The 24,878-nt window shown below is 46.4% G+C and overlaps 2 protein-coding genes across 2 annotated transcripts; one reads left to right on the top strand and one right to left on the bottom strand.

The window, feature by feature from the left end:
* The first annotated feature begins 1,245 nt into the window (after positions 1 to 1,245).
* Positions 1,246 to 11,063, top strand: NANS (N-acetylneuraminate synthase). The gene is made up of 6 exons (XM_027745188.2): positions 1,246 to 1,434; positions 2,890 to 3,105; positions 6,470 to 6,569; positions 6,834 to 6,988; positions 8,025 to 8,291; positions 9,349 to 11,063. Exons 1-6 carry the CDS (start codon positions 1,303 to 1,305, stop codon positions 9,556 to 9,558), a joined length of 1,080 nt encoding a protein of 359 aa, XP_027600989.1. The 5' UTR covers positions 1,246 to 1,302; the 3' UTR covers positions 9,559 to 11,063.
* A 1,302-nt stretch (positions 11,064 to 12,365) lies between these two features.
* TRIM14 (tripartite motif containing 14) lies at positions 12,366 to 21,376 on the bottom strand. The gene is made up of 6 exons (XM_027745187.2): positions 21,030 to 21,376; positions 16,828 to 16,923; positions 15,722 to 15,955; positions 14,975 to 15,137; positions 13,915 to 14,007; positions 12,366 to 13,089 (listed from the first exon to the last, which is right to left on the bottom strand). Exons 1-6 carry the CDS (start codon positions 21,210 to 21,212, stop codon positions 12,554 to 12,556), a joined length of 1,305 nt encoding a protein of 434 aa, XP_027600988.2. The 5' UTR covers positions 21,213 to 21,376; the 3' UTR covers positions 12,366 to 12,553.
* Between the last annotated feature and the right edge of the window lie 3,502 nt (positions 21,377 to 24,878).

Raw genomic sequence — 24,878 nt, 5'->3', positions numbered from 1 at the left:
GTGGTCATATCAGAGATTGCTGGCTATGGTCAACAGAAATGACTGTAGGGACTTTCCTGTCTTCAATGATTTTGATTGTCTAACCATTGATTTGAGCTCCTTACCAGACACAGCTGGCAGCTGCTAGGGGAAATAGAAGCTATTTCTATTTCTGTTTTCTATTTCTATTCTCTACATATCTTCATCATATCCAGAATATTAATTCTTAATTTCTGGGGTTTTTTTGATCAAGTCTATTACACCAACACCCAGACTTGGAGCTCTTCAGCAGCCTGTCAAGTAGCCACTAGCCACTTTCCCATTTATTTCAGTGTATCATTGAAAGTTTTGTCTGAACCAAATCCCTACAACTACCTCAAAAGGAGATTGTAGCGAGGTGGAGACCAGTTTCTTCTACCACACCTGCAGTGAGAGAAGCAGAGGAAATGACTGTAACCTGAGACAGGGGAGATTCTGATTAGATATTAGAAAAAATTTTTCCCTGTCAGGGTGGCCGGGCATTGGGATGGGCTGCCCAGGGAGGTGGTGGAGTCACCACTCCTGGAGGTGTTCAAGAGGCGTCCGATCTGGCGCTCGGCGATGTGGCTCAGGGGTTTAGGGGTCACAGTGGCATTCTGGCCTGGATGATCTAAAAGGTCCCTCCCGATCTTGACGATTCTGTGACTCTATAACTCTGAGTCCTTCTTGTAAATCCTCTCTGTACTAACGCATCTTCACGGTCTCTTAGGTGCGGCTCCCAGTTTGTGTTTCCTGGGAAATGGCGTTCTGCCCGCACCCAAAGCTCTCCTTCGGCGAGTCTGGCGGTGCCCCCGCAGGCGCTCCGGGACCACGGGATCTGCGGCGGGCCCTGGGGACGGGAACGGGCCCTGGGAACGGGAACGGGCCCAGACACAGACACCGACCCAGACACGGACTCGGTCCCGGACAAGGGCGGGGTAGAGACAGCCCGGCCCAGCCCAGCCCAGCCCAGCCCCGCCCCGGGCTCTGCCTCGGCCCCGCCCCCCCGCCCCCGCCCCTCGCCATGGCCCCGCCCCTCGCCATGGCCCCGCCCCTCGCCATGGCCCCGCCCCTCACCATGGCCCCGCCCCTCGCCATGGCCCCGGCCCCGCCGCGGCGCCACGGCGCCCCCTGCCGCCCGCCTCCTGCCAGACGTTGGCCAATGGGGAAGGCGGCCGCGCCTCCGGCGGCGCTGATTGGCCGCGGCCGGGAGGGTGTCGCGGCGGGCGGGGGAGCAGCGGCGCAGTCGCGGGCGGGCGGAGGAGGCGGTGCCGTCTCAGCGAGTCGCAGTGTCGGCGTGTCACAATGCCGAGGGAGATCGAGCTGTGCCCCGGGCGGCGCGTCGGCGGCGACCAGCCGTGCTTCATCATCGCCGAGATCGGGCAGAACCACCAGGGCGACCTGGACATCGCCAAGCGCATGATCCGCATGGCCAAGGTGCGCGCGGGGAGGCGAGCGAGGGAGGGCCCCGGGGCGCTGCCGGGGGACGCGCCCGCGGGGAGCGGCTTCTCCTTCGCGCGGTGGTGCCGCTCGGGAGGAGCGGGGTGACTCGCGGGAGGGCTCACTCCTGAAGCAAAGTGTCTGCACCGAGACCCTTGCGCTCGACTTTGGGGAAGGGTCTGGAGCGCCTGTCCTGTGAGGAGCGGCTGAGGGAGCTGGAGTGGTTTAGCCTGGAGAGAAGGAGTCTTTTAAAGGGGAGAGCCTGGAGAAGAGGAATCTTCTAAAGGGGAGTTGTGTCGCTCTCTACAGCTACCTGAAAGGAGGCTGTGGCCAAGTGGGGGTCGGCCTCTTCTCCGAGGCAGCCAGCGACAGGATGAGAGGACAGAGCCTCAGGCTGTGCTGGGGGAGGTTTAGTTCGGGCATAGGAAGAAACTCTTCATAGAAGGGGTGATTAGACACTGGAATGGGCTGCCCAGGGAGGTGGTGGAGTCACCATCCCTGGAGGCCTCTAACGACAGGCTGGACTGTTTAAGGAAAGGCTGGACATTACACTCAGTGCCATGGTCTAGTTGACATGTTGGTGTTCAGCCATCGTTTGGACTCGGTGATCTCAGGTCTTTTCCAGCCTAATTGATTCTGTGTGACATCCACAGTCCTGCAGCTGTGGTGTGAGGGAATTTGGGAAGAATCGGGCAGCTGCTGAACTATTTCCGATGAACCTGCAGTTTGACCTGGTTGCATTAGGGTTTTTTTCAGGTAGTGCTTGTGCCATCCAGGAAGACAGCCAGGCTGCTTTGAAATTCGATGTTATATCTGTTAGATAGAAAACAGTACATCACTGAAGAACAGCTCAGGGCACAGTGTGTTCAGAGCTGTAACTGTGGTGTAAGTGCAAAATAGTGTAATGAGGATATATCTTTACATTGTCACTTCCAATGGATTGTTATCCCAGGAAGTGTTCACGAGGCATCTGGATCTCGCACTGGCTGATTCAAGGGTTACAGTGCTGGGTGGACGGTTGGGCCAGATGATCTTGAAGGTCTCTTTCAACACTGATGATTCTGCGAACTTCACATTTAAATTCCTTGTTCCACAGAATCCTGTGTCTTGTTTTAAGGTAAAATTATAAAGTGACAGCTGAGCTGAAAAAAAACACCACAGAAATCAGCTCCTCAAATAAGTGGCATTCATAGCAAGAGGCTATGCAGTTTTGTACATTTAGTATGATGTCCCTCTAGACTGCTGCTCTACCAAGTGTTGAAGTAAAAGGGCTTATATGTCTGCAGGTCCTCAGTCACTCTGTGTTCATTACCATTTCTGTGATTGCTGTGATGATACTGTGAAAACTCCACAGCAAATGAGCACATTAGTTGCTCAGTTCTTGTGTTCACACTCAAGATGAGTGCAGTTTTTCTTGCACTGCCACTCAGTGTGCACCAGCTTCTTTTGCAGGAATGTGGAGCAGACTGTGCTAAGTTCCAGAAGAGTGAACTGGAGTACAAATTCAACAAGAAAGCCTTAGAAAGGCCCTACACCTCTAAACACTCCTGGGGAAAGACCTATGGGGAGCACAAGCGCCACTTGGAGTTTAGCCATGACCAATACAGAGAGCTAAAGAAGTATGCAGAGGAGATTGGCATTTTCTTCACAGCTTCTGGCATGGATGAGGTATGTAAGCCATACTGGAATGACAGTGGGAGTCTGGTTGTTGTGTCTGTTGGGTATTATTAGGTGTGATAGTTCTTGCATAAAAAGAATATGTGGATGATGAATTTCTACATGAGGGGACTGGAGTAATTTGCCAGTTCACCTGTATGGTGGACCTGCCATGGTTGAGTAGATGGCTGAACACTTTGGAAGACTTGCTGTGTGCACTGCTACTACTGTTTATACACAGTAAATAATATTAGAGACAAGGTCTTAGTTTGAACTTCATAAACAATCAAGGCTTTAAGAGTTTAGATCAAGTCAGTGTGATCTGATTGCTCTCCGGTGTTGTCTGGTATGTTGGCTCCAAGAATTTCAAACTTCCTTCTGTATTTAAACCAGATCCTTTCTTAACCTCGTTCAAGTTTCCCACTTCTTTTTCCCCTCCTTGCTGTTTACTAGGACCCTGTTGGTGTTTCTAAGCAGCAGAAATGTTTATACCCCTTTTTTTTTTAATTAATCTCATTGAGAGGGCCCCACCTTGCCCTGTTACTCCTGAAGCATTTACTGATTTTTGCCAGTGAGCTCTTGAACAGTCAGCTCCACCTTGAGATTCTCAACTGCATGAAGCTCATCTGCTGCAGATCCCCCTTAAGATGTGAATACTTCTAACTGGGCATGTTGCCTGCCTCAGAATAATGTTAGTTACAGTATTAAGAAATGCAACACACATTTGAAATGTGTAAACTGGAAAGATCAGGTAACAATTGAACTTCAGTGTAGATCAGAGATTACAGACTGCTTTACTTTTCTTTGTGGCCTAGAAAATACAGAAAAGCAAACTGAAAGAGACCCTAGCAGAAGTACACTAGCCACTCTTGCATATGGCCAGCAGATCAATGTCCCTGGCTTCCTGCAAGTAGCCTCATCCAGGATGGGATAAGGATGTGATTTACTTAATATTTTAAGGTGATCTGTTCAGTGCCTCACTCTCTTAGCATCAGAGAGAATTCCTAATATATTAGGGTTATCTCCTTCCTCATAATTTTTTGTCCTGCCTTATCTGACGTAAAAGTTCATACTTGTACCTCCTCTCTGGTAATTGAGCACAAAAATTATTGCACCTCTTCTCTTTTGTAATCTCTGGTCTAGGCAATTTCAATTCCTTCAGCCTTTTTATGCTGTCTTTTCTAGTGCTCTGGCCATTCTTACTGCTGCTATCAACTTGCTGTCCTCAAAATCCTTGAGTTGCTGTGCCTCTTCTGAGGTGGTACAAGCACCAAATATCATAAAGAACTACTTCAGATGCGTGATAGACAAAAAGATGTTTTGTGTGTATGGCAAAAGCTCAGTGCCATGGATTCAGAAATAGATCTGTGAAAAGAGAGTGGTGCCATGTTTTGTTTGTCATGTCTCCATGTGTAGAAGACCTGCTGAAAACCATGTACTCCTTAACAAAGGAGTAACTGAATGCAGGATTCTTGGACTTCTGTATCTGGGACCTTAAAAGACCCATGTGCCTTTGCGGGGGGGAGAAAAAACCCACACTCCTTCTTTGATGTTAAAACCTCTGGGTTTTAAAGGCTATAGTGCAATACAGAACACCTTTCATATGCAGCAGCTAAGATCACTTTCTGCCTCTGGGATCCTTCTTTCCCTTTGCTGTGCTCCATTGTGTGTGACCTTATCAGCTAATTAACAGAACTGATACATGTTTGTGCCCTCTTGTTTGAACAGTCATTACATTACACATCTCTTAAGATTTCTGGTGGCATTTCTGCAAGACGTGGGTTTGGAATTTAAGGAAAACATTGCATAAATTGACATCATAAATCCTCAAGAATATGTTAACTTCTGTAAATTTAACATAATCTCTGGAACTCCAGCTATGTCGAAGAGGTTAAATTGTGTGTTAACTATAAGAGGAAATCAATGAACTGATGTGTGAAGTAAATACAAAGGCTATGAATAACTTCTTTATCTATTCTGTTCCAGTGTGTACTGGAGACAAAACAGGATCTCATTGAACCACTCCCTTTAATGTCATTCCTGTTGCTTGAAATTACTTCCTGATCCTTGAATCTCCTACAGAAAAGCTGCCAATTTTCAAGAGATATTTACCTAATGAAGAGTGGCTTTAGATATGAGGCCTATTCTGTTATATTTCATTTTGTGCCATCTCCTGAGATTAGATCTGTGGGGGTTTAATATAATGTATTCATTGTCTTTATGCACAATGAATAAACTATATTAAAGAGATGTTATACATCCTAGGTACAAGAAATTGCATCTGCATCATACTGATGATAGAAAAATTAGACCAAATGAGTTTCTCCTCTGGACATTAGCACTCTTTCTCTGGCACTAAGTAAATTTAACTGCAACAAGGAATGAGCTGAAGAAATTAAAAGTGTTTGTGAGTGATTGATGTGGAACAAAGTTAACCACTTCATTGTTTTCCCCAGAGGTGAAATGGAGGATTTAAATATCTCTTGCCTTTAATAGGTTTGGAATTAGAATTTTCTTCCTTGACAATACTAATTTTTAAAAGGCCCTTACTGATGTAAAACCAGTTTTCAGGGAGCCTCCAGTAATTCCTGAATTGTCTTCAAAATAGCATGCTTATTTTTAGGCAAAAGCAGAGTATAATTAGCATTTGAGTAAACTGCTTGGTAGCCTCTTCTTTGGCATATTTTATTTTCTAGTATCTCTCCTAGAAGGAAGCCCATTTTGTATGTCCCTTTTTGGGTGCTTCTTTTTTTCAGGCGCTTATTTAATATGCTTGTACAGTTTTTCAGTGTGGCAGATCCGTTCCGGAAAACTACCTGTAGTTTTAAACTCTCTGTGGTTTAATATTTCTGACCTGCAGGAAGTGTGTGGCTGGAAGACTGCCTGCGTGCCTGTAACGCATTCCTTCAAAGGGCAAGCTCTCATCTGCAGGTAGTTGCTCTCTCTGGTAGTGCTAAAAAAAAAAAAAAAATGAGCAAGAACGCTGTGGCCCACAAGTTCATCCTTAAGTTAGAGGAGCAGTGGAACTCTCCTGTCCTAAGCAGCAGTTCCTACAGCTGGCTGACCAGCTGTGGCTGGGAGACCAAAGAGGCTGCCTTCCGACCGTGATCCCAGTCAAAAACCTGTAGAGAAACAGTACAAGTATGCAAGAAGGCACCATAATTATACTTTCACCTGGAGGGAAAGCAGAAACCCATATCCTCAGGATAGCAAATGTTACTTCAGGAGCAGTGTATTTTGGGGAGATATCTATAATGTCTACCTATTTAACTCAGCCTTGGTTTTGCTATTCTGAAGGGTTATTTCCCGGCACAGTGGTTCTTTATCCTTTGATCCAGCTGGTGTGTTAAAATGCAGTGACTTCTTTTCCTTGTAGATGGCTGTGGAATTTCTTCATGAGCTGGATGTTCCATTTTTCAAAGTAGGATCAGGAGATACAAATAATTTTCCATATTTGGAAAAGACTGCAAAGAAAGGTAAGCATTTTCTTTGAGCCATCTTGGTAAACATCACTGTGTCTCAGTGTTAGTATCAGTTATTAGATCTTTCATCCAGTTGATTTTTGGGAAAAAATCTGAAGTTTCTTTAGAAGAAACTCAACCTCAGGCTTGGGAAAAAAAGGTTCACCCAGCATTCTTTTCTAGTTTTACTGGATTAATTCACTACAAGAGCTTAATTTAATCTTGTGTAGCTTTCTTGCAGGCCTACGGCAAAATTTTTGTGTATTTTCTAATGGCTAGGTCGCCCAATGGTGATTTCCAGCGGCATGCAGTCCATGAACACAATGCATCAGGTTTATCAGATTGTGAAGCCCATCAATCCAAACTTCTGCTTCCTGCAGTGCACCAGTGCTTACCCACTTCAGCCAGAGGATGTCAATCTCCGTGTTATATCGGTCAGTGAGTAACCCATGCGTAGGGTAGCAGAGAAGGGCCGTGCACTTCTGCTGAGATACATTTCCAGATCTTTGGCATGCTGGAATTTGCTTCTGAGAAGTCAGAAGATGTATCGTGTTCCTCTAATTCATGCAAGTGTTGAACTAAAAACACCCAAAAGATCCTTTTTTTAGCAAAACTCGTCTTTGAGGAATATGATAAAGGGTATTATTGGAGTATTCACAGCTCAACAGAGGAAAATACGACATTTGGTTAACAGGTTAACCCTGTGCTTTATAATGCAAAGAAAAATTATGTACCGTTAAGAAAGTGCATGGAAGTGAGAACGTAACTCTACATAGGGAGCTAGACCAGCAACTTTTGGTCAAAAAGCTTCATGTGAGTATCAGAGTAGAGAAGAAAATCGATTAGACCCTGGTATAGTTCCCTTCGCTGGAAATATTACCTGGATCTGCCTAATAATGGTATAAGGAAGTTTTCCCAAATTGGCCAGTGTTCAAGCACCAGCTTAGATTTATGCACATGCAGTATGTTATTTTTAGCAGAATGCGACATGGCTGCATTTAATTGCCTTTAGGATTGGGTGACTGTCCCCTATGTATGGATTAAAATATTGCTTCAGAATTGAAATACAGAGTTGAAGAAATCTGCTTTGGATGTAGGTTAAGTTTTACCAGTCCACTGGGTTCTTGTGTGAAAATAGAATGCTACTCTATTGCTGTTACTTACAGTGATGTAGGCTTTGAAGACCTGGAATAGTAGAACTGAATTAAAAGGAAAAACATTAAGTGGTAGAAAAGAACATACCTGCTTTCTCTCGTTAGTACTGATAATGTTAGTGAAACTGGGAACGTGGCAATTGGTAATGCAGTGTGACTTGCTGAATGTAAAAAAATGCATTCTCAGAATAACCAACTGCTTGTTTTGTGCCACAATAATTGCCCTTGGGTTTTTATTGCAGTTATCACTGTTAAGTTTGCTTTGTCTTTGAAATTGCTACCTTGGTAATTAAGACCAACTCTGTCGTGATTCAAGGCGTATCAGTCAGCTTTTCCTGACATCCCCATTGGCTATTCGGGACATGAAACTGGCATAGCCATTTCAGTGGCAGCTGTTGCTATGGGTGCTAAAGTAGTGGAACGCCACGTGACCCTTGACAAAACATGGAAAGGAAGCGACCACCAGGCATCTCTGGAGCCAGACGAACTGGCGGAGTTGGTGAAAGCCATCCGTACTGTGGAAAAAGCAATGGGTTCTCCAGTCAAACAACTCTTGCCCTGTGAAATGGCTTGCAATGAAAAGGTAACTTTTGCTTTTGATTCATGTAAACCTGCAGCTCATTTAGACCTATAGCTGATAATCTGTATTCAGAAAAATAGCTTGCTGTTTGTTTATTGCAGTAGTGTTCCTGCCTCTGCACTCAAAAAATTTCTCACCGCGTTACGTTGGCAGTTTTGAGTATAATGGAGTTCTGTGTTTATCATCCAGTAGTTAAATAAGTTGAGTAGAAATATGGAATGATTTAGGTTGGAAAAGACAGTTAAGATCATCGAGTCCAACTGCTAACCTAACGCTGCCAAGTCCACCACTAAACCATGTTCCTGAGTGCCACATATGTTTTAAATAACTCCAGGGATGTTGACTCAACCACTTCCCTGTTCTAGACTGTTTCAGCACTTGATAACCCTTTTGGTGAAGAAATTTTTCTTAATATCCAATCTAAACTTCCCCTGGCACAGCTTGAGGCCATTTCCTCTTGTCCTGTCTCTAATTGCCTCGTAGAAGAGACTGACCCCCACCTGGCTACAACCTGCCCTTCAGGCAGGAAGGTACCCCTGAGCCTCTTTTTCTCCAGACTGAACAAACCCAGCTCCCTCAGCTGCTCTTCATAAATCTTTAGATGCTTCACCAGCTTCGTTGCCCTTTTGTGGACTCAACTCCAACACCTCAATGTTTTTCTTGTAGTGAGGGGCCCAAAACTGGACACAGTATTCGAGTGCGGCCTCACGTGTGACAAGTACTCAGTAACAGTAATGGGAATAATATGTCTCTATGACTGTATATGAGCTGCTATTACATTAAGCTAAAATACCAGTCCTTCTAATCAGATTCCCTCCATTGTGATTTTGGAACATTCCAGTAAACCACCATCCAGTTTCAGAAAGGATCTGGATGTTCCCGGCAGCCCGGTTACAGTGAAGGTGTCCATGGCTAACTCAGCCTTCATTTGGAATAAGCAATGCAGAGGGCACAACCTGTTCCCAAATAACTGCAGAATATTTTTTATCCTTTTTTTTCGTATACTAAGCCTAGCAATGTGTTTGACTTAAAACTTTTTTTCCCCACCCCTCTCCTGTAGCTGGGGAAGTCTGTTGTGGCGAAAGTGGCAATTCCTGAAGGTGCCGTCCTGACACTTGACATGCTGACCGTGAAGGTGGGAGAGCCGAAGGGATTTCCCCCGGAATCCATCTTCGATCTGGTGGGCCAGAAGGTTAAAAAAAGTATCGAAGAAGATGAAACCATCACTGAGCAAGTAGTGGAAAATCATGTAAAAAAAGTGAAGTGCTAAACCAAAGCACTCCATGTTTCACGCTGTACTACTGCACAGCATATTTAAGAGTAGCAAAGAAAGGGGCATAATTATGGGGATCCAAGCAGGTTAGCATTTTCAGGTTCTCATTAGTAGGAAGTTTCTGAAGCAAGGGGATATAAATTACGAAGAGCATTTTATTAGAAACTGTACAGCATTGTGCCTAAGAAATACCATGCTCCTCCCTTCTCCATTCTACTTAACCTAGATTAATTCGGAGTTTTGTCAAATCTGAGACCACAGTCTGTGCTTTCTGGCTTCCTTTTTCTGCTAAGAATACAGTAAATCATAAGAATTTTTCCTACTAGAAAACTTTCTACTAGAACAACTTTTGAGTTGTTCTAACCCCTTATCTTTTGATGTTCCTTTCTTTTCTGCCATTTGCCTCACCCCCATAATAGCAGGACTCTAGCTGCAGTTGAAGGCAGCTAAGTGAGAGTTCACATACCCTGAACAGAAAACTACACATGCAACCTGATGAATTTTTCTCGAGATGAAAGCCTTAAGATGAAAAGTCTTGTGATAAAACAGTGGGTTGCAGGAATCTGCACTCTGTGGGAAAATGGGCTTCTTGAGAAATGTAGGTTTTCAAGAGACAGTACCAAGAAAGGAAGCATACTGGATATGTAGAAAGGTCCCATTTAAGGGGCAGGGGAACATTTTTGTGAACTGAAAGGCAGGAGGGCAAGCCAGACAGATTAAGCAGGTGAGAAAAGTAGCTCTGAGATGAATCAGTGGAAATAAACCTATGCTTTAAAATTTGTCAGAAGCATCTGTTGTGAGCTGAGTGAAGACTAGATCTTAAATCAATTCTGCAGAGCATTTGGATACCTCTGTTTGGACCTCGGGAGGGGGTGTAACTTCTCGGGTAGGAAGCCAAGTGCTGGTGAAGATTGAACAGCCCTTTTCCTGTACTAACAAGCAAATACATTATGTTAGGGTTTTTCCCTCAACACTGGAGTTTGAGATGACCAAGGCTGACTGCCTGACCACATCACATCATTATGTGATGGTCAGTGCACCTCTTGTGTGCTCTACTCTTGCGTCCCAGCTTCTCACTTTCCAAGTAAGAAATGCAATCCCACTGCTGTGAGCCTGCTGCTTTTCCCTGTGACCAAGAAGGAGCCATATGGAAGCAGCTGCAAACTGGGCATTCCCCAGTTACCTCTGAGCACAGAACTGCTTCGGTGTAATTCATCTGCTTTTTTTTTTCTGTGGTGGAATCATTTACTAGTGATGGTTACTTGGAACTTGCTACTTTTATTTTCATCACAAGGTGGTGAAGTACCTAGAATTTGGTGGTGGGTGTTTCTGTACCTGTGAGCTGTTCACTTTCAAAATGTTTACCCTTCTGCAATTCTGAGGAAACTGTACTCATATCTTCAAATGGGGAAGCAGAGATTGAGTCATGTGCTTGAACATACATGAGCTGTGACTGATACAGTATGCTTGCCTTACATTAAAAAACTACTCAATTGTTAAAAGATTTTTTTTTTATTTCAAATTTGAAAAATAGATTTAGCTCATAAAACAAGCTCTTGTTTCTCCATTTCAGCCTATGGTCAGACCTTGCCTTTGCTAGCACTGTTGATGGCTCCAGGGCCTTTAGGATTTGAAAACTGTAAGATTACCTGACCTGCTTCAAGTAGCAGTGGTTCTTGAGTCTAGCAGGGCTGGTCCTAGAGACTGCTGTAAACATAGGCTCCAAAAATTTCCAAGACTTTAATTAATGTATTGGGGGAAAAAATATCCATATACAGAAAATTGCGAGCTGTGTCTCCTAGTTTTATGTGAACAGATGTTTATCCAGCTGCAGTTAAAGAGCCTTTGCAAAGTGGACAGAAAAATAAGTTGAGCGTAAATGCCCCGCTGACCTGGTGTTTTTATTGCCCCTGTGGGCCTTCCAGGCATTTCCGACTCTGTTGCAGGTTGTACACGGCTGTTTCTCACGTTTCCACTTAATAGGGAAGAATACAGCCATCCAGAAGCCCAACTCAAAGTCCCTGTCACATGTAAGACCAGTTAGTGGCTATTAAATGCGGCCTCAAAAGCTCCTACTTCAGAAGGGACCTTTCCAAAAGTCCGTGCCAGTCTTTGATTTTTCCAAGATGACATGTAAGTATAAGGTAATTCACTTAGTGCATTTATTATCCAAATCTGACCTTGTCAGCTATAACAATATACAATATATAAACTTGAGCTTGAACCAAACTAAACCCATTACCGTACACAACTGCAGCCTCTCCAGACAGATGAGGGGAGGAAGTTCATAAAAAAATATGTCAATATCCCCGTTCCACTCTGAGCTGTAATGTGCTTCTTTCAACTAGACTTTTTCCATTTTGCAAGTTGAAAAACATACAAAAATATTACATATGGCACTTCGGTGGTACATCAACAGGCGGTGGTCCTTCATCCTGGAGACGTGCCCTGCCCAACGCAGCTGTGTTCTCATCAGCATAGCCTCGATACTTGTGATAGCTGCTTGCTCGGTGAACTTGCCACTGGCTGCTGCATGAGAGGAGCCCCGAAGAAAAGATACAAGGACTCCCTGAAACAACATCTCAGCCTTGGCCATATTGATCACCATAACTGGTCTACTCTGGCCTCAAATTCATCTATAATTTCACCCTGCAAGTATTGCAGAAAACACCATAACAATCGGAACGTATTGGCCTCATAAGCCACCAGCGTGCCTGCAGCAAATGTGGATAGAGCCTTCCCAAATCTTCGTTCGCGAAGCCTAGCCATGATGATGATGATGATGATGATGGTACATCAACACCATTTATAAGAGCCAGATCACCTTCCCCCATTGACAGAGACATTAAAAATTACAACTGATTTTCTTGAACTTACTGTTACCTTCTAAAAGCATCATAGTTACAACTTTCATACAGAGATTAATTCATGCTAAAATGGTTTTCACAGAAAAAGCATAAAATAGTAGGCTTTTTTTTTTTTGCTTCATTCCTTATGGTAATTTGCATATTCTAATGGACCCTTCCCAGAGTCTCAAGGCTGGATATACTGGTTCTGTGAACTTGCAATGGAAGGTGTGCAAATGAGCCATTCCATCACTAACATTGTAGAATGAAAGGATTCCTGCTTCATAATCCAGAAAAATGCCAATGCGGTCAGGATCATCCTCTACCAAGATGGGGATTCTCTCCCCCTTGTGAAATGCCCAGTATTCCAATTCAAACTTCTTAAGGCACCAAGATGCTCTATTCCAGCCCAGCCGGCAGGTTTCAGAGTCTCCTTTCCTGCCAATGGAAGGGTAGGCTGCGCCAATCCACCAGCCGGCTCCAGCATGAAGCAGGTCAACTTCCCAGTAATGGCTCCCAGAGAGGAATGCGTCTTTGCTTAGCACTTGCCATAATTTATCGAATCTCTGGGGACCACAGGGGTAAAATATCCTCCTCCAGCTGCAGCTTACTTCAAGACGGTCATCAGACAATTTCAGTCTTGGGTGAACGCTGTCGTATTCCCAGGTTGGTGATCTTGCATCTGCAGCCAAAGCCATAAACATACTTACTACATTTATCATGACCCTTGGAAGAACTCAGAGTTAAAAAATGCCTGTAAAGAAGCCCACAGCCGGCAGTGTCTCAGGACAGAGACAGAGCCAGAAATCCCGCTGTCCCAGGGGCACTGGGGCTGGAAAAGGCATGCCAGAGAGATCACAGCAGGGCACCAACATTGCTGCCTCCACACCTTTCTAATCTGGGCCATCAGGGTGATGGGGACCTCAGCCGCAGCACCAACCTGCCGTTAGGGTTAAGGTTAGGCTTCAGAGAGCCATGGAACCTACAGCTCCAGAGACAGTGGGGCTGGAAAAGGCATGCCAGGGGAATCACAGCAGGGCACCAACACTGATGCCTCCATAGCTTTCTGGTCTGGGTCACTCACGGTGATGGGATGAAGGGAAGCTGTACGCAGAGTGGCTACAGTCACTCAGCTTGTTCAGCTCGGAGAGGAGACTGAGGGGAGACCTCACTGCAGTCTACAGCTTCCTCATGAGGGGAAGCAGAGAGGTAGGCACTGATCTCCTTTCTGGAGACCAGTGACAGGACCCGAGGGAGTGGTATGAAGCTGTGCCAGGTGAGGTTTAGGTTTAGGAAAAGGTTCTTCACCCAGAGGGTGGTTGGGCACTGGAACAGGCTCCCCAGGAACTCATCATAGCCCCAAGGCTGACAAAGTCCAAGAAGCGTTTGGACAATGATCTCAGGCACATGATGTGATTCCTGAGGTTGTCTGTGCAAGGCCAGGACCTCAGTGATCTTTGTGGGTTCCTTCCAACTTGAGATCTGAGGATTCTGTGACCATACTTACGTTTTAAGAAAAGCAACCGATCAACAGGAGTCATGGTTTTCAACACTGTTCCAGGTTCCTTCTTTGCAGTGGTGTTAAGGCTACTGAAAACATCTGGACAGAGATGAAAAGGGATAGTTCAGGGAGCCTGCCAGTTCTTTAACTTCCATTTTCCAACTTCATGGACAAACTCTGTTACTTTTTCTGGGGAAGGGCTACTCACTCTGTAGGCTTTCAATCTTATGCTCTTTGGATAGCACAGAGATGCTGGATTCCTGTGTTGCCAAACTACACAACTGAGCACAACACCAAGTAATCACATCTGATTCCTTAAAAAGCAGCCCCTATCAGATGAGAGCAGTCAGGCAGCTGAAGACAGCTGCAGATGTTAACTACAGAGCACCTCCACGATGCTGTCTAGCAATCCTACACACAATCTGCAGTGGCCTTTCAGATCTGCTCTGACCATTTGCCCCAGCACCCTGCTATTTTGTTCTTGGCAATTCTCAGAAAAGGGATTATTAAAAGGTAGCTGGGTGGAATGTGATGGCCAGTGTTGCTCACTCGATGAGCAGCAGGGTTTTCCCATGGTTATGTGGCTTTGTGGTTCTGTGTCCCATTAGGAAACTCCTCCCTTAATCATGACAAAGGTCACTTAGGGATGAAATACTAGCTCAAAGACAAAAGTAATTCTAAATAGAACACGTTAGCTCCCCTTTAGAGTACCAAAAAGCACAGAACTTTTTCTGACTGAGGCAGAAAGATCACTGGGTACATCAATTAGAAAATGCTTTCAAATTTTACAGGTAGCCAATGTTCAGTGCCAGAGCACTCAGACCCAACAGTAACTGAAAGGAGAGAATACATATATTGTGCAGGTATGACGGTCTGCAAAGAAGTAAACTGCATTGAAATAACTGCACAGAACTGGAGGAAAAAAGCAGCAGACAAACCAAAGACTGACTGAAGCATTGCTGTTTTCTCCAGCTGATTTGGTAAAAGTCCTGTTCTTACTTGCAAACCACACTTTATTTACAAAGAGAGCAGATGAAAGCAAAATTCAGAGCACTCTCCCAGATACCTTCTTTAAGCCGGGCTTCTAGTGGTTTCTGTAGAATGGACTGAAGAACTCTGAAGAAGTGCTTATAATGGTTAAGTATGTGTTCAAATGAGAGAGGTATTGGATGCCACTGTTCTCTCAGGTGCCTGGATTCCTTCATTTCCTTCTCGATTTCTATGTACTTCTGAGGGCAGAAAGCCAAATTCTCCAATTAGCAGAGACAGTGACATGAAAGGACTCTTCCCTCCCAGCTCCCCCACAAGGCAGAGCAAGGACAGCTCCATCACTAGGTAAACCAATGGGCCATAACAGGCAAGCTTTGTTGTGTTCAGACTGCCTATTAGCTCATTAGCCTGCCCATTACTTCTCCTGCCAGTGGAGCCAGGGGCCACCCCAGAGACGGAGAACCCAGCAGTCATGGTTTAAAACAGCTCCCAATAGGGCTGCCTTTCCTCAGATCTTCGTATGACACTGGACAAGGAAAGACCTGATACAGCATTTGTCTTCAAGATCAAGAGACACATCTCTCTATTCCATATATGCTTAAAATTAACATGGATTTCGTACAGATCTGAAATCAATACCATAGCAGGAACACCTAACAAAAATCAGGTAACAAACTGGTTCACCAAGACACCAACACAAAGAAAATTAAGAAGCAGTTAGAAAGATGCTGCTTACACACAGAAGGATCTACAGAAGAGATCACTAGAGCAGTTTATCAAGGACTGTGAGGGTAAGAGGCAGAACGAGACCATACAATACCACCTCCAGCAACTGAATAGGATCACTGTCCTGTTGTATTTGTCTGATCCGACACGAGAAGGTCTCTAGGGCTGCAAGCTGTTCTTGACAGGACTCCAGCTGCTGAGCATGTTGTCCTAGGGCTTGCTGAGTCTTTTCATCAATGAAGTTTTTTGCCAGACTCTCTTCTTCCCGAAGAAGTAACTGGAGCTCGGTCACTTTTTCTGACAGCTGCCGTTTGATCATATTGGCATGTGCCTATAGATGAAGCAGAAGAGTGTCTCCCCACACTCACCAGACCATAAACATTTCAGATATTTCTCTCAGGCTTTCAACGTTGCCTTTTGGTTCAATTTTACTGACTTTTCTGCATCTCTTCGTTAGCATGTGTCTACCCCTTAAGGGAGGGCAGACAGGATTTACCTGCTGATGTCTGGATGGAAAAGCTTGAGGGACGATTTTAAGATGCCTATTTATGCAGAGAGTGCTGTTTTCAGCTGGAATTTACAGGGTCAGGTACTAAGTGCAACAAGAGGCAGACCTGGTCCTTCAGTACCAAGACTCTGACCTCTTTCAAAGCAAGCTGGAGACAAGGAGCTGCTAAAAAGAGAAAGCCTCCAAAACAAAGTGACATCAAACCTCTAGAGCTCCCTCCAGATCTTACTGATACTTCTGTGATAGAGCTGCTTAGAGATGCTTCTTAGGGCAAAAGCCATTTCATGGTCTATAAACGAGGTGCAGTTTAGCATACATTCCCATTCTTAAGACAGTATCAATAGAGCTGTTCTTGTGTTTACTCAAACTCTCAATAACACAGCTCAGTGCAATGTAACATACATCAGTGAAGCCAGAATAACATAGGCAGCTCGGGCTATCTGCTATTCCTCTGCACAAAAATTTCAACATTGTTCTTCCAGAGATGTACAGCTGATCAGGGAATGAGGACCAGGTCTTTGGAGACTCTTTCCCTCTTCTCTCCCTTTGATAGTGTAATATATTGTGATACACACAGGCAATACACTCTTTTCCTGAGAAGCAGGAGGTGTCTGGGTCTTTAGATAAGTACAGAGAAAACAAAATGTCTCTCCCTGGAATATGACCATCCAGTGGGGAAGGAAACCACACTTTACCTTCACATCATTCACAGCCTGCTCTACGCTCCTTCTGTTACCAGCTTCTTGCTCTTTTCTCTCTTCTAGATCCTTCAAGCACAATGCCATGAGTTCCTACAAAGCAATGAAACAAAATAAAACACTGCTTCACAACAAGATCTGTAAAAATCAGAAATCAGTATCCAGCTTGTTTTCCATATAGGGGAGTATATCACCAAAATACTGAGTTTATGAGGCTTATTTGGGCCAGTACAGTGATGAACCATAAGGATTTCAACATTTCACCTGGTGGTTATACAGGTAAAATTTGGAGAGGTCTCCAAATTAGTACCACCTTCCTAAGGAACAGGGAAACCTATGGTGAAAAATACATTTTCATCTTTAAATCTACGGTGCTGTGCATTTCAAGACTACATGCTAATGCACTTAGCAGCTGAAGGGCAGCTAACCAAGTACTTTTATTCAGTGGATCAGTGGAAGGCTCCATCTAGAGTCAAACTCCAGTGAAATTTCAGGATGCTTCCCAAAAAGACCAGTCAGATATACCCCACTATCACTTCAGTGATGCTGTAGTCTGAATGCCTACAACAGTACATATTATCACTTGGCTGGTGATCACACCATCTGTATACTTGTGGTGTGCCCAGCACAGCACTGTTCATGTTCTGCTACATCCAGCCCCACAGTCTCTCACTCACAGCCCTCTGAAAATGGCTGTCCTCTGTCCAGCAGGCTGCAGTCTTGGTGCACCTGCTGATTCATTTTTGTCATCAGTACCACAAAAGATCCAGGCAATGCTGCCCCGTGCCCTCAGTGCACTAGTGTTAAAACAGAGCCTCTCAGTAAATACCAGAAAATGTAGCTCCAGCTGTACCTGTTATCAGTGTCCTGTTCTGCAGCTGGGACCCACTCAAGAGCATCTGCCTGCCCATGTACCAGCTCACTGCAACATCTCCAGGGCAGCACAGCATTTAAACTCTGAAGGGCTGACAAACTGAGCTTCATGAAGTGTTGCTTCATCATCAACATGTTGCATTTCTGACATGTGCCTCCTCAGAAAACACATGCAGTTTGTCATTTGATTACAACAGAGTCAGAAGAAGATAGGCTCCCAGCAAAAGTCAGAAACTCTGCATCTAGAAGGCCCTTGGCACAGATACATCGATGCAAGCAGATAAATGTTCTTGCATAGAGCAAGACACTTCAGTTATGCTATCCATTCCAGCCACAGTTTTCCAGTCTTGTTTCTGAAGAACCAGAAGAATTCTGCATCACTTGAAGATTCTACTCGGTATCCGCCTGCTTTAGTTTATTTTGCAGCCTAGACCTCATTCCCTTCATCAAAGACTGACAAAGACCACAGAGCAAAACTCAATCTTCCTTCTCTGCAATTAAAACACAGGGCACTCACTCCCTCACAAAAGTGACCATATGCAAATACTTATGCCAACCCCAGGCATTTCTGGTTAAGCATTGCTTTCTTTACAGAGGTAAATGAAAGAGCTGCTTTTTAGCAATTGACACACTGCCAGGCAACCCATGTCATTCACCCTAAGGATTCAACTCCAAAAACATTCCTTTACGGATTGCCTGCATGCCTTAAGTCATTCAAGTGAAAACACTGCAAAAGCAAGGATTTCTGAGAGATGAGACTCCTAGCTCCAGTCAGGCTCACAGGACACATAGCAAGTGCAAAGAATGCTGATCCTATATCCTGCACTCAGGAGGACGGGGAGAGTCCTTCCAGATGATTTTACACAGCCTTAGATCCAGGGATGAAGCAGCTGATGGACCTCACACGATGGTTCTCATCTCTTCTTAGCACTCACAGCTAGGATTTGCTAAAAGCACGGTGGAACATTCTCTGTGGAAGAAGGGCTGCCTGGCTGATGTCGTATCACAACAGCAGTTACTGTACAGAGTAACTGCTCCCAGCAAACAAAATCACTAGCCAAAATACCATCTCTTAGGCTACAACTACTGATAGTTTTTGCCTGAAATCTCTGCAGCCCTAAGCCAGTAGACATCAGCAGATTCCTCCTAGGGGCAGAGTGTTTCCACGGGGAACACAAGTTTCCACACTGCTCAATTCCTAATTTGGCACAGAGGTAACTCTCTGTCAACAGCACGTGCTCCCCTGTGTCCATCAGGGAACCAGCACAACTTGTAGCTTCGTACACTTTACCCTGGCTTAAATCAGGCTGCCACAGCACAACACCTGCATCTGCATCCACACACTGCCCGGGTGTCATGAAGGGAATGCAAACACTGTAGTGAGTTCTCAGCTTCAAAAGGGATACTTTGGATGAAAGCACACCAGCAGGCAGGAAGAGTGTTCTGCATTGCTCAGACATCTTCAATGGTTTTACCCCCGTGCTGCTGTTTACTTGCAGCTTAGTGCACTGCCCTCTACCCTTGTAATGCTGTCTAACATTAAGTGCAGTAAAACGCCAGAGGAGTTTAGCATGACCTGTGTATCTGCTCAAATCTGCATGAACTTCCAAGAAGGAAGTTCTGCAGGAGCTGTTTTTTCCTACTGTTTTCTGTAGGAAACCTCTTAGTAACACTGCTCCAAAATACCACAGAAGGAGAGGGAAGGAGTTCTCTGAAATTATAGACAAAACAAACAAACATAAAAGGGCAAAGAAATCACTCGAGTAGCTCAAACTCTGTGTTACAACTTTTTAAGCCTCCCAAGCTTAGCATCACAGCATGCAGGCCTCAGCAAGCCCCCTGGTAGGCTCTCCAGAGTAAAACAAAGCACAAGCAAGAAGTATTGGGCAAGCCTGAAAAGCCTCCTGGGGATATTCAATGGACTGCTACAGTGGGGTGGAGAAAAAAGGCTTAGGGAAGAACTGCCAGTCTGATTGTTAATTTTCCTCACAGGAGCTCGTATGGTGCTGTGTTTCAGATGTGACTATACTGTGAGTGCACAAAAGGCTGCGAGGGGACGCAAGCAGGCAGATGACCTGTACTAACCAAAGAGATGTTCCATGCCATATAGTGACATCCTCAGAAATAAAACTGGAAGGGAGGGGTGGTTAGGTGGGTTAGCCATCTTTTGGTAGGGAAGTGTCTAGGTATTGATCTACACATGGGAGGTGGTGAGCGACCACCTTTGCATCTCTTTTCTTCTGTTCTGTTTCTCTTTTCCTCCACTTCTCCTTCACATATTTAACTATTTTTATGTCATGAATTTTCTTGGGTTTAGACTTCATTTCCTCTTCCTCTGTCTCTCTTGCTCCCACTGGGCAAGGGAGGGGAGTAAGCAGGCAGCTGTGTTGTGCTTAGCTGCTACTGGTTAACCCACAACCACCCCTGCTCCCCATCCCCCAGGATTATCAGAGAACAGGTACTGTGCGTGGGTAGTAACTGTGGTCTAGCAAGCTACAGTGGTGGGGGGAAATGATAAACAGAAATGGCCTTTCCCCTTCCCCTGTGGCATCTATGTTTCTGTCAAAGGTGCTTCCAGCCTAGCAATAAAAACAAGTTCCCCAGGGCACCCAAGTTCCATGGATTCCACACATAAGGTCTGCAAAGAAAATGCTCAGACACCAAGCCAAAGTCAGAGGATAAAATGGTGCTGCATGTGACCTAACAGTCAGTCTCACTTCCTCGTCTATTGATTTATACACCTGTTACGTGGGTGCTTGGGTGCGACTGGTTAACTCTTTCCCTCCCGTGCATGTCCCTGTGCAGTGGCAGCAGCCTGACTCCTCTCCAGAAGGGATTTACAAAGCACTTGTCGAAGTAAGGGAAGTACAGAAACTTTGTTATGCCAGCCAGCACAGCCTACAAAACCGATGTGACAACAAACCCTGAGCTCCACAAGCTGTTCATAAGGCAAGCAAAGAAAGGCTAAAAGCTGAAGATACTTGACCTACTGCTGTTGCACTGCGCTGATACTCACAGCTGCCACCACCTCAACCCCGGCAAAAGAAATCCCAGCTGCACAAGCACCAGAAACGAAGGGCAAAACGGCACGACATACAACCAAATCGGGAAGGTCCCTGCTCCCGCTGCCGGCTGATACCCCCGTCCACCCGCCCCGCAGGCGCTGGCCGCGCTGCAACTCTGCCCGCTGCAACCCTGCCCGCTGCAACCCTGCCTTCCGCAAACCTGCCCGCTGCAACCCTGCCCGCTGCAACCCTGCCTTCCGCAAACCTGCCCGCTGCAACCCTGCCCTCCGCAACCCCCCCCCGCTGCAGCCCCGCACTCACCTGCGTGCGGCGGACGGCCTGGGGCAGGAGGCAGGCGCGGTGCCCGCGGTGCGCGCCCAGCGCCGGGCACAGGGCGCACACGCAGCGCCCGCAGTCCTCGCAGAACAGCTCCAGCGGCCGCCCCGCGTGGGCACCGCACACCCGCGCCCCCGGGGCCGCGGCCCACGGGCCCCCCTGAGCCATCGCGGGCGGGTGCGGGGCCCGGGGGAGCGGCGGGAGGGTGGAGGGTGCGGAGCGGCCGCCGCTGTCCCGCCGCGCCTCTCGCCCTCCGAAAGGGGCCGGCCCGCGTCCCTCCCCGCCGGGGGATCGAGCCGCGGTGCGGCCGCGGGTGCCGAGCAGTCAGTGCCCGCAGGAGCCGCCCGTGGGAGCGGCAGAGGCGGTGCCGCGGGACCTGCCTCCGTCCGGTGCCCGCGTTGGAAAGCCGACTGTTTCGTGGGGCTTCGAGGGGGGGGATGGGAGTCAGTGTTACAGCCGAGCAAAAAACACTTTTCTGATACAAAAATGGAAAACAAACAGTCACCAGGGCTTCCCCCCCCCATCCCCACCCCCCCCCGTTTTCTATTTCTCAATTACAATTGTGTGCTCCGTAATGTCTCATTTATAGAAATCGAACCGAGGTGCTCACGCTCTTACGGAGTTTGCATACTTAACTTTCGTTGGCCAAAACTCTCAGACACGTTCAGCCAAATGCATACGGGTTTTTCAATCTGCTTTCTTCTTTCTGGGAATAAAAGCGGTAGAGGATATTGACCCGCACACAGAAAAAAAAAAAAGGTGTGAAAAAATAGGAAGAGATTTTAAAAATAAGCATTTTGGTGGAATATTTGGCGCATTAATATATATGTATTAATACATGAGAATGTGGAGCATTGAGAAGCAAGGCAGTCCTCCTGAAAGCAGGCAGAATCCCTTGCTTGTGAAAGTGCTGATATAATCAAGGATTCAGAAAGTGCTTTGTAAGAAAGTCAGGGATTTTCTCAAGAAGTACTTCATAAGGCCCCCATGCTAGAGTTACAGAAGAATTGTTGGGGATATCTGGAGATCGTTCAGTCTCATCCCACACAAAAAAAGAAAAATGAGTAAAGATGAGAATTTCACAGCCTATTTGGGACCCTGTTCTGGTGTTTGACCATCCTCACAGAGCAAACCTTTCACAGTATCCATCAACATTTTTCTCATTATGACATGTAGTTTCACTGTGCCTTTCCAAGGAGATCTTCAGCCTCATGTTCCCAATCTACTCCCATAAGGGAGCTGTAGACAGCACTGAGTTCTCCGATGGAGGCTGAACAAAGTCCAGTTCCTTCCATGTCTTTTTGGTAATGTTAAGGCTTCAGCTCCATTGCTGTCTTGGTGCCTTCTGGAGGAGGGTTTGCTTAATGGACTCAACGTGAGTCTTGACTGGGGGAGTGTGTGTTAAGTAAATTTTCCTGTCTGACCATTCAGGAGCACTCTGGCAGTCACACTCCCACCACCAGAGACTGTCACTGCTGGAACCAAAGTCCCTTCACAGTGGGTGACTCCCTACACATACCACTATCACACTATCCTGTAAGGTTTCCTTACAGGATCAATCCTGGATTTCCCATTGCAGAGCCTCAGATCTCTAGATCCCTGAAGCGACTTATTCCTGGTGCAGTAACACAGTAAGAGCTCGAGCAGATGTCTTGGAGGAGGGACCCTGAACAAATATCTGGGGGTTTATACCCTCACAGTCTGAGCGTGCAACAGTCTGGGATCTTCCTGCTGAGCCCTCGGCTCCTGCTGTGTCTGAGTGTCTGGTCACCTTGCTGGCACCACAGGTCCCTGTGCCATTTGTTGTGCAAAGGGTCAGTGCCAGTTCCTGGACTCTTGCCTGGGGCTCCCACCCAGAGCTCAACCTGCAGCTCCCACTGCAGCTGCACACTGAGCTACCTGCACCAAATGCATTCCACAGAAGTCCTCCCTTTGTTTTGATTGACCACACTTGCTAATATGTTAGAAGGGAAAAAGAAAGCTTTCACAACATTTTTCCACTTCCCTTACATACAGCATTACTACAAATAACAGAATTAAGGCTAACAAGATTGTCATAGGGCAGCAATTGTTATCAAGACAACATCACGAAAGATTGTCGAAAGTCTGTTATTGACAAATTGGTTAATCATTCACTACATGCTTGATATGAGACTGGTGGATTCAGTTTCCCTAACCCAAAATTTTAACAGCAGAATAAGAACACAGTAAGGCAGTATATGCTCCCTCCCATTTAGGTTCATATTCGGATTTTTGTGAGAACATCTTGATTAACACTTCATGCCCATGTACTTGTATATCAGACCGGGCTGGGCTAATGCACATAACAGGAACAGAGAGTGAACTACTTTATATGGTGTGTTGTGCATTCTCCAGAGACGTTTTGTCTGTGTACCAATTGCCTCACAAAGAAATCGTAGGAGATGGGCTGTTCACCTTGAAGGCCTGCTGTGGATATGGACACAGCCCAGTGCAGAATGACACCCCCTCCCCCACGTGGCCATGGGCTGGTGAGAGCTCGTGGGGTGCTGTCAGAGCTCTCCTCAGGGCTCCTGATGGCTTCTCTGCGATGGGTTATGTCACCGCACCAGGTGCCCCACGGCACCCGTCTCTGCCACTCTGGATTCAGGGTCTGAGCCCAGCTCCTGACTCTGGAATGGCACTTGCCTGTCTCTTTATAACCTACTGACCCATGTTCAGCTGCTGCTGATGGTGCACTGGGCAGGAATTACATCATCTCTGCACCTGCTGTGGGCCTTTGCCACACTTCATTCCCCTTACACAGCCCCTGGTTTGCAGCAATTCTAAGTCTGCTGCTGGATGTTGGCTGAGGTTGGGTACCGGCCCAGTCCCGTGGAACCTCACCAAGGCCAGCTGTGGCTGCTCCTGTCACAGGAGCCCTCTGGACTCCAGTGCTGGATGCAGACCAAAAGGGCAGGGAGCAGAGTGGGGAGGGGTGGTGGTGAGCAGCAACAGTGCCTGACGCAGGCTGGGGCGACCCATGGGGATGGCCCGGTGTGTTCAGAATCACTGCCTGGCCCAGCTTCATGCCCCAGCCCTTAGAGCCAGTCCTTATCCCCAGGTCATGGGTAGGGCCAGTCCTTATCCCCAGATCCCATCAGCTATTCCAAGGTGCAAGTATTTACAGTTCAGTTTCTCCCAGTTTTGCACAACCTCAGCCAAGGGCATCTCCTTTTCCATGCCGGGTTCGTTTTCCATCATTTCAAATGCTAAGAGGGGCTCCAAATCCCCTGTGTCACACGAGAGACTTGAGCTTTCATCACCACCTTGCATCTTACAAGGGACTCTATATCTCCCCTATCTGGTCCTTACACTGGTCAGGCTGCACATCCGTACTCAATCCCCCGCCAGTAATTTCACCTTATCTGTGCAAAATGCTGCACCAACAGCAACAGGGAGACACAAATCCGCCCTTATGATTTATACAGAATCTGCTCAGGGAATTTTAACATTCACCCTTTGGCTCTTTTCTGTGCCAGTGATCCCAGGTGAACTCACCCAAGTGTCCGCAGTTGGATGTTTGGGAAAGGGGGGCTTCAAAGGTGGTGGCCTGGGGTTCCATCTGGGTTACCAAACTGTTAGGGAAACTTCCCTGTCTGACCATTCCAGGAGCACTCTGGCAGTCACACGCCACCCACAAGAGACTGGGACTGAAGCCTCTTCACAGCAGGTGGCTCCAGTGAGCCCTTGGCTGACCTAGATTGATCCCAGGTTTCCTATAGCACCATCACAGACCTCTGGTTGCTTTAAGTAATTTAGTCATTGTGCAGCAATAAAATAACAGCTACAGCTTGAGCTGGTTGTCTGAGGAGG

This window comes from Pipra filicauda, unplaced genomic scaffold (assembly GCF_003945595.2).
Source record: "Pipra filicauda isolate LSUMZ 115617 unplaced genomic scaffold, ASM394559v2 scaffold208_size1342795_pilon, whole genome shotgun sequence".
In the NCBI taxonomy this organism is placed as follows: Eukaryota; Metazoa; Chordata; class Aves; order Passeriformes; family Pipridae; genus Pipra; species Pipra filicauda.
This window is presented reverse-complemented; position numbering and strand designations above follow the sequence as displayed.

Bases quoted from the DNA above. Each gene is read 5' to 3' on its own strand.
- TRIM14 (XM_027745187.2), bottom strand. From the start codon at position 21,212: ATGGCTCAGGGGGGCCCGTGGGCCGCGGCCCCGGGGGCGCGGGTGTGC. The intron at 15,138-15,721 runs GTGGTATTGTAT...TTCTGCCCTCAG, and splicing joins ATCCTATTCAGTTGCTGGAG to AAGTACATAGAAATCGAGAA. The intron at 14,008-14,974 runs GTATCTGGGAGA...ATCTCTGTCCAG, and splicing joins AGAAGCCCGGCTTAAAGAAG to ATGTTTTCAGTAGCCTTAAC.
- NANS (XM_027745188.2), top strand. From the start codon at position 1,303: ATGCCGAGGGAGATCGAGCTGTGCCCCGGGCGGCGCGTCGGCGGCGAC. The intron at 3,106-6,469 runs GTATGTAAGCCA...TTTTCCTTGTAG, and splicing joins CAGCTTCTGGCATGGATGAG to ATGGCTGTGGAATTTCTTCA. The intron at 6,570-6,833 runs GTAAGCATTTTC...TCTAATGGCTAG, and splicing joins GGAAAAGACTGCAAAGAAAG to GTCGCCCAATGGTGATTTCC.